General features: G+C 41.9%; 1 protein-coding gene across 2 annotated transcripts in view; it reads right to left on the reverse strand.

Annotated features, from left to right (window-relative positions):
* The window catches only part of DNAI1 (dynein axonemal intermediate chain 1), a 140,499-nt gene that overhangs the window by 63,424 nt on the left and 63,184 nt on the right, over positions 1–13,891 (reverse strand). For both annotated transcript variants that reach the window (XM_017819004.1, XM_017819003.1), the window contains exon 13: positions 10,184–10,431. In XM_017819004.1, coding sequence (XP_017674493.1) covers positions 10,184–10,431 — 248 coding nt within the window. The remainder of the gene's footprint in view (positions 1–10,183; positions 10,432–13,891) is intronic.

Raw genomic sequence — 13,891 nt, forward strand, 5'->3', positions numbered from 1 at the left:
TCACCTTTCTGCCACTGCCTGAGACACCTGCATGGAGAGACAGTTGGAGGCTCTTTCGACAGAAAAGTGACTTTTCAGCTCAGGAGGCTGAAGCTTGCATGGAGGCAAAATCAGATATTCCAAAAAGGTTCATCTGAGCCTCTTCCTCTCAGACTCTATTGGATAAAGGAAGGCAGGTCCCATAACAAACCATAAGTAAAACAGCTATTAACACCTTCCTTCTTTCAGTGCCATATAAAAGGATAAATTGTAATGAGACATTTAAAAAAATTAACTTTAAGGAGCTCAGGCAGATATATCTGATTCTGTAAGGCCTGATGAAATTCAGCCTAGGGTGCTTAAGGGAGCAGCTGAAGCAATCTCTGAATTTCACTGCAATTACCTATGAAAACTAAAAGAGAGAAGAGGTCCTGTAGGATAGGGAAAAAAAGCCCCTAGGAAATCCCAGAAAACAAAACCTGTCTCAAAGGATAGGTTAAAGGACTGTGGATGAGTCAGCCTAATGCTGAACTTCGAGAGCCAGAACAAAGTATTAAGTCATCCATACATATGTACAGCATAAGAAGATAAGGAACAATGCACATGGGTTCATCAAAAACGACCTGGTCAAACAGAATGTATTTCCTTCCTTTTCAGGGTAACAGGCCTAAAGGAAGGACTAGATGTGTTTTACCTTTAATTTTGTAAGGATTCTGGCATACTCCCTGTGATGTTTTCAGAAGCAATATAAGGATTTACTATTAATTGGATGAGTGCTTTAATATGAATTTCCAGGAGTTTAGTCAGTGATTTCTTGACCACTTGGGGGAACATTTCTAGATGGTCCCACAAGGGAATATCCTAGGTTCAGTTCTATACAATATTTTCATTAGTAAGTAGCATAGTGAATTGCAAAATACATAGAATGTTTGCAGATGGTAGAGCTGAGAAACAGAGGATTCTGCTAGGATCAGGTTTCAAAGTTATCTCAACAAACTGGAACAGAATCTGAAAATAATAGGTGAAATGTGATAAAGACAAGGGGAGAGGGACATAGACAGGAAGAAGAAAGCATATAAACATGTAGAAATTAGGGAATTTATGGCTAAGTGACAGTAGTGCAGAAAAGGATCAGAGACTGGTGTGGGAATCAGCAAAGTGATACTGCTGGAGGGTGAAGAAATCCTTTTCTCATGCATTAAGAGGTGTGTACTACATAAGACACAGTAGGCAATGGCTCTAGTCTGTCAATACAGGTGAAGACAGCTGGACTGCCCAGTGTCACTTTGAAAAATGCACTTCAGGAGTGATAACACAACATCTGTGATAGCATGAGTGGAAGAAAAGGACACTCTCAAAGCCTCTGCTGCTTCTCATTTCTGTGATTCACAAACAGCTCACCACTTCCAGAAGGGAAGGTTTAGTCTGATTTTAAATTCAGTCTCACCTCTCACATGTTTACTGCATGTCATGTTCAATCACACTGTGACTACTTCATTCACTGCAATAGATGAGGCTACTCTGTATAGCAAACAAGTCTTTTCAGTGTGAGTAAAAGCTGATGGAGAGAGATATATGAAAATTAGTTGTTACGTAAAAATAAATTCATTGAAAAATGTTTTATCTTAAAATCTGTGTTTTCTTTTAAATGCAAATGTTTCAGCTATGACAGTAATCTGCAGATAAGGGAGCTGCTAAGCAAAGGAGGGTTCTGAGGGCTATTCTATCCTTTTTAGAAAAAGTTGTTGACATTTTACCATGCAAGAAGATAGAATGGATCAGCTCAATGTAGTTAGGAAGTAAACTTGCTCCCATGACAGAAGCCACTGCAGAGGTAAGGTCTGCAAAGAATAACTCTTTCTAAAGGTAAACCAGTAACAGTTAAATACTTGGCTGAACTGTTTGCCTTAGAGAGGAAATTATTTAGAAATCTGGTGAATATCAAATGTTCAAAGATTCCAATGCCTTTCAGTCAGTTTGGGCTTCCTGCATTTCTCTTATATCCTTAATGAGCAACTCTGACCTAAGGTACTCCCTGCCATCCTATCCTACCTGTAGCAGCAGCAGGGATTTACTCAGATGTCTCCTTACTTTACCTACTGTATGTTTGTGACAATAGATATGTCAGTTTGAAGGGCAAGGATGGGTGACAGGTTTGGTAACTGCAGACTGGCACTGAAACAAAGGCAGGTGCTTCATCTACCAAAAACTTAGGCAGCAACCAAAGTAGTCAGCTTGGCAGGACCATATCTCACCAAGCAGAGATGCAGGAGGATGAATTCCCTCAGCAATGCTATGACAACCAAAACCTTCTCAAAACCTCCTGGAACAGAAGACACAGCCCAGCATTGCCTGGATGCTCCAGAAGCAGCCCTCAGCTGCAGACTGTCATCATAGGCATGAGACTGGATGATGACTTTGTTCACGGGTACCAGCAAATTCCAGGCCTATCTGGTGGAATTTGCTACAGACAATGCTAGGAACTTTCTATCCAATAAATTTATGAATTCTTCTCTTCTAGCAGCAGATGGCTACTTGCAAATTTTACTACAAGCATTCCTGAAGTTTTCTTCTCCAAAGTCCTTAAAAGCTTCCTGATAGCTGATGGAAAAGAGCTAGATGAGTTTACCAGCAACAAGGAAACACTCTAAAAGAAACTCCCACATCTTAGTTAGTCCCACAGACACTCCTGTTCTGAAAAATACTGCTCTCCTACACTTAGATCAAATGCTCTCCACCTTGATAGCATCTTCCTGGGACTCAGAGCTTCAGGTACCATGTCTTGAGCATCAAGGAACTCAAGGGTGCAAGATCAGCAGAGAGGAGCAGAGAGTCAGGCCCACTGCATCAGCATGTTCACAGATCATCCACAAATTTGGGGCACAGAAAAAGGATAGCAAAACCTCTCCTACTAAAGACCACATTTGGTGATATTGGGAGGGACCCATCAGTAAGCGGAGAGCATGATCATGGGAGCGCCACTGATGCAGGGCAAAGGCCCAGCCTGAGGCTTGTGCATCACATGCTTCAGAGACTCAGATTTATCTGAAGGAAGTAGAGCTCAGTTATAAACAGCACTGGATAAGGCTGGCCCTCCTTTCAGTTTGTTTGCTTCCTGCTGGGATTCGGATGCTCTGCTTCGCACAGTGTTGCAACAGGAATCTGCTTGCTTATTCCTCTCGCAGCACTTCCCAGTGTATTTATTAGTCTGGCATGCCAACAGCCAAGGAGAGAGGAACCAGGCATTAGATTGTCACCTGTCTGTCCCATTAGGAGCCATGTTCCCATGTCAGACACAACACGCAGCTGAATGACGGGTGCCAGAGGCCAACAAAGCTCAGGGCTATTTGACCAGCTGCAATTCACAGCTCTTGGTTTCAATTCTGACTGTGCTCACAGAGCAAAATTTCCAATTTACAGACAAAATAAGAAGTTTCCTGCTCCATGTGCAGGAAAACCAGACACATACAGCAGGCAGGTTGACATCCAAACTCCCAAGTTATCTGATGGTGCTAAAACAGAGACAGCATCTGACAGAAGGTTCTCATCACCACAGGATCAGCAGGGATTGGGAAAGGCAGCCCTGGGTCCTGTTGGATGCTGAGAGTCCTGGGCACTACATCAAGCTATGGCAGCTCCCCATGGCCCCAGGGATGGGAGTAAGGTGGGAGCCATCACCAGCCCCGGCTCCCTACATCTCCCTATGTGTCAAAGTGACCTTGCCTGCACCATCTCTGTTCAGCTTCTCTCTCGCTCTGCCATTATTGCTCTCTTACCTTTATTTCATCCTCTTCAGAGCAGCACTGTGTTGTCTCACGCTGTATTGGAGCCATTAAGACCCATCAGTGTATTTATATACACTATAAAGCAGTAGAACAGGATTCAAAGATCCAAGCAACCAAACAAATGCATTACAACTTCTCTGCTATTTTAAATCTTAGGCTAACATTTTCCAACATCCCAAGGCTTTCATGAACTTTTAAATTTTACAAGTGAAGTTTTCTCCACAAACTAGCATCAGTGCAACTAAAGGGCATGGAAAATTTCTTATATTTTGCTTGCAGACACCAGAAAAGAAATAAACAACCTGAAAACCCAAAATAAGATGGTTTGGATCTTAAGTAAAAGGAAGAGAAGGGAGAATAGCAATACGTTACAAGAGGAGAATCTACTGAGGAAGGAACAGTGAGAGCAGAAGGTTCAGCATCTGCATGAAGTACAGAGAGAAATACAGCATCCAAGCAGAAAGAGCTCATTTTTAGACAAACATTACATGACCTCCGAGGGATGCTTTGCAAGACAATTTCTAACCCACAAGAATCCACATCCAAGGAACAATTTAAAAACAATCAGTTACAGAAAATGAATCTCCAGAAGATACAGTTAGATACCATCTCAAAAACACACCATCAAAGTTAAAGGATCAAGGATTTTATTCATTATTGTGAAAGACATTTGGATACTTACCTTGCCGAACCTTAGAGTGGTTTGAAAAGTGTCCAAATGTATTGGCCTCATAAGCCACCAGCGTGCCTGTAGCAAATGTGGATAGAGCCTTCCCAAATCTTCGTTCGCGAAGCCTAGCCATGATGATGAAACTCTTTGAACAACATACAAACATGCTGCAAAAGGCTTTATCCACCATTTCTGCCACAGGAGTGCCTTGCAATTTCCAGCACCTCCACCATGCCTAAATGAGCCCAAAGCTTCTGTGTGAATTTCTGGGACCCCACAGAGCCTTTCCACAAAACAGTAAAACTTAACTCCGTGGGAGACAGGATTTCCTCCAGCAGGGCTGTGTCTGTGTGTCTGTAGTGAGCTCTCCCACTAACAAGGGACAACCAGAAGGCTGCTGATGTTAACCTTGATTTCTACCACAAGCATATAGCAACTCTTCCCAAGCACAGCCCTTCCTGCCCAGTTCCCTCCAGGAGAGGCTGAGGACATGACAGGTGCGTTGGCCACTAAGTGACTCATGGTGCTTCTCCAAGGAATGCGGTGTCAGGTCCTCAGCAGACTGGCACAACTCCTGCTCCTCCTGTTAGTGGATGCAGAACTGACTGTAGGGAACAGGGCTGCAGCTAAGGACTGCTCCAGCAAGGAAGCCTCTGACGGATTGAGAGCTCCAGACCCCAAATGCATGTTGGCTGTACCATGGCTGCCTTTCCCACTCCTCTGTACTTCTGTGCAAGCACAGAATGAGTGAAGTGACCTCTCTGGTGAGGATACAGTGGCCTCTTTTATTCCTGGGATGTCAGAAGTTAATTAGACTTTTTCCCCTGTTTGCACTGGGCCAGATATGCAAGGCAGGGCTGGCAGCACGAAAAATGTAGTAGAAAGCTGGAGCTGAAGAGAAAGGTCCCCTGAGCAAATATTGCACTGACCTACTATAAGAGACACACAATTGTCTTGCAATACTGTAGAAGTTTGGCGTTAAATGATTCTCACCATCAGGTTTATGTTCTATTTTCCTTTCAGGCTACATTCTCCCACTTGCCAGCCCACATCCTGATGCTCCTCATCCCTATCTTGGGTCCAGCCTCCTTGATTTCAGGTCTCTACTGCTTTTTTTTCTTCTCCAGATTTCTGTTTCTCCTCTAGAGTTACCCAGTAGCAGTACCCTCACAGACCTGAATGAGAATTTTTTCACTGAACTACCCCCAGCAAACACCTGTTTTGTGCTTCTTAGCAGTGAAGGCAACAGGAAGGGTGTTGAGGCTGTTCTAAGACAGCTGATCTTTATTCTGACCTTGATAGCAACCTTCTGTCTTATATTTTTCTTTTATTTCCTTTGCATCAAACAATTTGTTTGCCTGAAGCCAAAGAAACAAAATATTATGTGAAGCAGTAACATCTCAGAGGCAATGCAAGCTGCAAAATCTGTTTGTCTGACTGCAGATGACAGATTTAGGAGAATGCCCGTCATCAGAAATGAAACAATGTGCTGGTGTGACTGTGGATTACAAACAAAATGCTTTTTTTTCTCCTAAGTGCAGCAAATATGATCATCTTCCCAGAAAGGGCTTTTTTGTGCAGCTGTGTGCAGCAGCAAGCCATGCTGACTTTAAAGGGATTTTCATCTACTCCATCAGCTAAACAAGACTTCAGTCTGTCTGAGGTGGTTTCAGAACTTGCTAAAGTTCAGTGTAGACTTACTTAGGGACTTAGATTGGAACATAGAAAGTAGAGATGAAGAAGGGATCATACAATTATAGGGCAAACTCTAGCGAGCAAGTTTCATGTGCGTTTTACCTCGCTTACATTTGAGATGGGACTTCTGCAAATTCTACTGGGAAATTATTCTGCAAGCTGACACTTCTTTTAGTTTCCTTTTGCAGTTTGCAGGCTACTACCATCCTGCTTTGTCCTTTTTGTTCAAACCATAAGCATCACATCTAACCTGAGTTGCATTTGGTGAAGAATTAGCCAGCAGTGGCCAGCCTTTTCTCTTCCCATACACAAAAATAAGGCAGAAAATAATTCTCTCAGGATGCCATCTGAAGCTCCATGGCATCGGCTCCTCAGGGAGGCCAAATCAGCTTCAGTAAATTAACAATGAACAAAGGTGCTTTTCTAACCAGTGATCTCCCCATAGCAATTCCAAACCACGCTGTGACTGCAGAGATTTGCTTTAAGCACAGCCAAAAGAAATGTTCCCTTTGCAGATCTTAGGGTCAACACTCTGCAGTGACAATTTAGTCAGTAACTCTGATGGCAAGCAAGTAAAAAAATTATTATTTCTAACCCTCTGTAGCAGTGCTGGCTCTGTACAAGCCCAGCAGCAAGCAGAAATAAGGTCCTTTGACTTGATGTGAAAGTGAACTAGAAGCACAGATTGAAAACAAATTTGTCAAAAAAGATGTGTTTTAGGAGGGAGACTGAACAACAGAAATGTTGACACTGCAGATAGTTTCAGTTATCAATCCCTGTTTCTGACCTGCTGCAGCTTTCAAATGCTTCAAACCTAAAATGTAGAAAGGTATGAGAAAAAGGAGTCTTCTCAGCTGTAAATAAACCCTAATCATAATCTTTTTTAAAAAAAAGAAAGGAGAAAGTAAGAACAAATTCCAAAGCTAGAAAGGGGAGAGGCTCCATGCTGACAGCCCCTTCCCAGCATGGTTTCATTTCTTCCCAGAGGATACTGCTCTTGTGGGCTCTGGGTGCCAAAGTCTAATCCAGTTGTTCCACTTTGGCACCTTCATTAACATCCACTGCCAAGCCCTGGGATGTGAGCCACTGGCTCAGAAAAATACACTGACCAGGAACTTGCTTTGTAGGCTTACTCAGAGATGATGGGAGTGTGAGAATTTTGCTGACTATTTGAGCATTATGTTGATTAAAGTAGGATTTAGTTTAACAGCACATAGGCTTTTTCCCAGCAGAACATGACAGTTTTGACACAGTTTCACAGGAGGTGACTCCCTTTCAGCTGGTGTTTATATTCAAAGGCAGAGGCCTGAATTCATTGACCTGGAGACCATTTCTAGTTCTGTGCTGCTGTAAGACCTAAGGTTATGCACAGCATTATGCACACTGCACTGCAGGCATACACATTCACATGTCTATGAACGTGTTTATTCCCTTCTGGATTTGGATGCTCATCGATCAGTAGCAAGCAATTAGAAATGTGTAATTTAAAACAAGCCAGAATTTTCCATTATTCACAATGCAGTAGCACTTAATATAGAAGACAATTGCCGAATCCATAAGAAACCATTGTTACACTCTTTAAAAATAGGGAGTGGTATTAGGCAGAAAAACACTTTCTTAGGTAACAGAATTAGAAAATGCGTATTATTTTGTTTTGCTGTTCATAATGGGCTATATTACATCAGCTTTGTTTTATGCAAATGTACTGAGATATTACTAAGTCACTGAAGATGAAGCAGCACAAGAAAAGAGCTGTCAGTCTGCTTTACTCACTTCCCATTTTGCTTCCATTGTGAAAGGGCTGTATTGTTTCTAAAGGAAGAAGCCAGGCAGTCCAGAGAACAAAAGCTAATTGTTTGGGAGAATTTTGTTACTTTTCTACTTTGTTCACTTTTTCTACAAAAGTGAGGTCCAGGATCTAGACAAAGACCAGGCTTCAGATTAGTTGGGATGTTGGTGAGCTAAATATGAGAAACAAGGCATCACTTTCTAGAATCATGTAATGCTGAATGAGGAATAACAATCCAATGTCTCACCCTAACAGATAGTCTGTGTTGATTTTCCTCCAATCAAATGGAACAAAAACTTTTCTAAATATTTTGGCTGATATTGACAAATGCTTACATTTCAGATCCTTCCAACAGAGGTACAAGCTCTCTGGATTGCTGTACAATCACCTAATTACTAACTTTCCTCACTAAGTTTTGTAGCAAGTAAAAAATCCTAAAGTTTAGTAAAAATATTGGTACTTTAATCACAGAATCACAGAACGGTTTGGATTGGAAGGGACCTTAAAGACCATCTTGTTCCAACTCCCTGCCATGGGCAGGAATGACTTCCACTAGGCCAGGTTGCTCAGAGGCATTTTCTTATTGCAGGAGAAAACTCAGAATAATTATTCTTAGCACTCAATCTGCGAAATAAAAAAGCAGGGACTACAGTCTACTTATAGCTACACCTGTCCCTATCCATGATGTATTTTCTGTCCTTTTCAGTGGTATCTTCCTAGAGTGCCTGATGATTTTTTTCACTTCTGAGACACATTGCTGCCAAGTGGCACACACAAACCTACCTCTAAATACCCCATACAGGCTGCCTCCACTCCTGAATGTACCTGCTTCTGGTCTGCAGGGATGAGGCTGCTAATAACAGCCCTTAAGCTTACCCTGTCCTTCCCAATTCCATCTGGGGCACAAATGATATGGAATTCTGGCATCTATAGTGTGCAGTAACAACTGCGACCTCCCATAGCATGCTGCAGTAAGGCCATAAAAAACTGCACATAGAACTTATTATTTGGCCAGGCTTTTCTGGAAGCCTAAATGGCAGTGGGAGAAGCTCGGAGTTTTCTCTGTGTGTGTGCGTGTGTGTACGTGCATGCCTGACACACTGTATTACAATAACAGCCCATGGCTGGGGTACAGTGTTAACCTGGAAGAAGAGATGTAATTATTTGCTAGAGGAAAAGCTTTGGACAGACAAGCAGGAAATATAAAATTCAGGCCTTCTCTGAAATGTTACATTTGCATAAACTCTCTCTTTATAGCAAGCACAGGTCTTGCTCTTGGCATATTCCACATTCATCTGCAGTTTCCATCAGGTTCCCTTGATTTCTTGGACTTATATTGGAAGATGCAATAATAAGAAGCCATGGTTGGGGGACAATCCACACACAGCATGTGCCAAAGTACAAGGGACATTGACACGTGACTGTGTTAGCCAGCCTAAATCAGGTGGCAGCGTTACAGCAGCAACACCTGTAGCCCAGGCTGGCAAATCAAATACACACCTCTGCAGCTCAACGGGCTTATACAGACCATGTTGAAATAGATGCTGCCACAATTCTGCTGCTATAAATGAGATCAGAAGCACATATAACCTACAGTGCTTCAATCTGGGCTCAGATTACATCGTAGGCTTAACTGTAAAGTTAGCTGGATGTAGCAGCATATTCACCCTGATCTTTCACAGCACCATCCATCTGGTGGCTCTTTGTGACAGACGCCAGAGTGGCATTACTTTAAGAGCATTACCTGCACATCACAATTCTTAATTCACTAGAGTACTTCAGGATCAATTACAAGGTCAACTACAAGGTAGTGTGTCCTGAATCATACTGGCAGCCAGTTCCACAGGCAGCTGCCCCTGGATTTATTGTGCCCAACAGGTCCCTTTTAGAGCTGATATACTTGTTTTATACACAGCTTATGACTTGCTGCCCTGCGATTTTCTATTTGGAACATAAATAGCATTGCATGCTGGTATATATGTTACAGCTCTTCTCCAAAAAGAAGTAGTTTATAATAATAAAAACTAAGAAACAATTGTTTATAGCAAACTTTTGCTCCCATGCTTAGTTTCTGTTGGGAACCAAGGATTCATGCAGTTGCTTTGCTTTTCTGCATATTGCAAAATTAGTTTGAAAAAAGAACTTAATAATCAACCAGAAATGCGTATATTAAAACAACACCTTTCTCCATACAGCGTTTTTCCAGCTGTGCCCAAACTCAGTCCTATTTAAAGCCCATTTAGAGGAAAGGAAAAGCAGCCTTACCTGCCACACTGGCCCTGAGTGCTTTCCTGACTCAGCACTGCTCTTGTAGCTGGGCTGGGAGGTTTCCTTCCTCAGGTTGTAGATGGCCACATTGCCATCATAGAAGCCCACTGCTATGAGGTGGGGGTGCTCACTGTTGAAGTCCAGGCACATGACGCCACTGTCGCTGCTGAAGATGTACTCTGGGAAGGAGGGGTTCTTCAGGGTGTAGAGCAGGACCATGCCATGGCCCTGCTTCATGAAGTCATCTAAACAAGGAGATGTTAAATCAGTTTCCAGCTATTGAAACATACAATCTGACAGCACCCAGTTATGCCTAAAACCCCTGAATGCACAGTTATGTGGGAAGGGCATCAGTCACAGGACCAAATGGTCACATTGGTGTGCCTACATCTGAACATCCTTTATACCGTTGATATATCACTCCCACTAAGGATTCCACTAACGTTGCAGACATACAGGTTGAACCAAGGATAGTGTCATTTCAGTTTCTGTATTGGCAATATTTGATATTTCAGTCTCCACTGCTTTTTCAAAGAAAAGCATTTCATTAAAGTACCTGTAAAGCATCATATCCATTGCCATTACTCATTAAGTGGACAATATACAAGTCACAACTGCTTTATTTTCTGTTGATGTCCAACATCTCCTTGTTTGGCACAGAAACTCCTTTTTGGTAAGACTTTCCATTCTCTTTTCTATTTACTTTCACCTTTCCTTTGCACCGCCAAAATTAGCTCTCCCTATTCTCAGTAGGACCATCTTTCTTTTGTGTTTTTTACTTATCATGCCCTGACTGCCTCCGCAATTCTCAGGGTTTATTGGTGATGTAAAAAACAATTTCCAAATTCTCTGAAAGGAGAAGAAAAGCTGTTGATGTAGATAAGCTCTCCAGAAACAAAGAAGGAACTTTCCTAATCTATGAAAACAATGCTGTCTCTGAGAGTATCCTAGCCATCCAGTGCTTTTTATTACTGTCAATGCCCCCAGGCACCCAGTATATGGGAAATAAATTCTGCTTTCTGTGCTACAAGTACTCCGTATATATCCTATTTCCAGAACAGTCCTCTTCTTTCAAAAATGCTTCCTACGTCTCTTCACATTTTGTGCAATCTGCAGGATTAGGACTTGGCAAATGTGTATTCCAGAGATAACATTAACTTTAGAAAACTCTCCTTAGCAGTAAGCTGATCCCAAATCAGCATGCTGATAGAGACTTTGTGTACGTCAAATTTATCAGGGCCACATAGAGAGAACGTTCAAAGAACCAGCAAAGAAACACATACCAATAGAACTGCTGCTTTGTATTTGATTGTGGAAATATTCTCTGTTCACAGGTCTCTCCATGCTGGTATTAGATGAGGGAAATGGCTTCTTCATTGGGCAGAAAGGTAAGATTCCAAAACTGGCATTACTTTAAACATATCTGAACCCAAATAACAATTTAAACTTTTTTTTTTTTTTTAATGAGGGGAAGCTTATTCCTAGAATTCTAGCTGAACGTGTTTTCTCCATCAGAGATTTGCCCAGTTCTTTTAATTCACGGAACTGTCTTTGTTCTTAGCCAAGTAATGTCATTGAACTGGTATTTAGTTGAGGTCCATCCACAATAAGGATGAATCCATTCTCTCCTCAGGAGCAAAAACACTTGGGAAGGCTGTGGAAATGACCACCTGGAGTGACTCAGAGCAGAATGGACTATGAAGTCAAATCAGCCTTTGAATCCAATCTGTTTCATGATCTTATTTCTCCTGGAATGTGCTGACCAGTCAGGTATATTTTCAAAAAGTCTGTGGAGCACACTCATTTTTTATTTGTTAGCACTGTGCCAGGGAGCCTTGGAGAGCTGTCCCTCATCACCCTGTACAGACAGCAGAAGAGACACCTCCTCAGAGGGTAATTCAGCCACCAAAGATCTGAATTGGGTTTTGGAGGCTGTTCTCTCCCCAGTGATCTGGCAGGAACATAGGCCAGCCACATTCTTCAATTAGAGGTGATAGAGCAGGCCTTTATCAGCTGAAATAGCTCAGCAGCTTCACCAACTGAAGCAACTTCCACCTGGAGGTTAGCCTGGCAAGGGAAGAGCAAAGCCTTGGGAAAAAACTCTGGGAGAATGAAACACTTTGCAGATTACAACACCCAAATGCAGGTCTATGTGTGGCTGGCTGTATGCTCAGAGTCCAAGCTCCTACCATCATCAGTAGAGATCAATCAATCCACTTCACTGAATGCAGAAAATTCACTTCAAAGGTGAGTAAATCTCCTGATTTACTCCCTATGCTCCACGGACTGTAATAACCACCACTGACTTGGTAAACCCACCTTAATACAGGAGCTGCATCCTACTCATTATGTTATTATTATGTTATGAAATATCGTGGATGTGGGTTAAAGCACAGATGTGTGAACACCACACATAAGTCTGAATAATATGATTGCTAAAATACAGCCTATTCCTCATGAAAGGCAACGTGAGGAGAAAACCCCACAATTAACACTGAAACAAGTTGCATAAACCCCAGTAAAACCTTCTGGAATAAGCAGATAAATCCATTTTAACAAAGGGTGAGTTCTCACCCAGAATACTAAACGGTTACGTACACGTCATACACGTTCTTTAATAAATAAATAAAAATAGCTTTTTTCATTAGTGATATTCAGTGTTACAGAATGGCAGGGACAGCACATACTCACAGCAGCACATCTGTGGTATAGCCTTGGTGGTATTATCAAGAGAAAGGTTTTTGGTTTTCAGTAAAAACTAGCACTGCACTGTGCCTGAACATCCTGTGTAGTCAGTCTCTTGGCATGCAGGTAGCTCAGTGAATCAATGTTAGAAGACCATGGAGCACACTGTCAAGCAAAGGGTACAGACCCAAGAGATAACAATGGTGATTCCACTACTGGAAGTGAAAGCAGCAGCTTCAGAGACAGCTGCTCTGCACCACATGGATGCACCAGCGTGTACTGTGATGCCCCTTGCAGACCCACAAAGTGCAAACTGCCTTTTTTTTCCTGAGGTACAAGGGCTGGAGATATTAGAGATATTAGGCAGTTTTTCTGATAATCAGTGCCAGCAGGGCTTGTTCTTTACAGGAGGACAAAAGGCAGCACAGCAAGCAGAGGAGAGTGAATAGGCTCCTGCCGTAGTGAGTTGCATGTCATGAAGATCCTCTGTTCACGTGAGCAGAGGCTAAATTTCAGACACTGACATGTAATAACTGTATGCGAGAAGAAAAGTTTTACTAATGAAAGTTGCAGATAGTGTGATTACTGGTCTCAGCGTGGAGAACTGAGATTGTAAGTATCTCCTGCAAACAGAAATAGGTTTCAAACCAACTACTGACACTGTCTAAAATGTTCCTCTGCATTTGCATTTAAAGCTGGACACATTCACCCCAAATCTTTTTCAGAACAATACTGATTTAGTGGTAGGAAAGTATCCCAGAATATCATTGTGATATCACCAGATAGTTAATGCAAAACAAAAATCTAAAAAGCATCTAAATCTTTTGTTCTGATGCTTACTGAGTGTCTGTTATAACAGATTTTCCATTTATATTATTTTTTTAATTAGAATTTAAAAGAACCAGCAAATGTTCAATATCAGACCAAAGTATTTTGTTTGCTGGAGGCATATATCATTTTTTCGTTTTTTGGTTTTAATTTTATTTACATCTTTCCCTCTTGGTTCACCAACAAAGCCAT

This window comes from Lepidothrix coronata, unplaced genomic scaffold (assembly GCF_001604755.1).
Source record: "Lepidothrix coronata isolate B3197 unplaced genomic scaffold, Lepidothrix_coronata-1.0 Scaffold72, whole genome shotgun sequence".
Taxonomy (NCBI): Eukaryota; Metazoa; Chordata; class Aves; order Passeriformes; family Pipridae; genus Lepidothrix; species Lepidothrix coronata.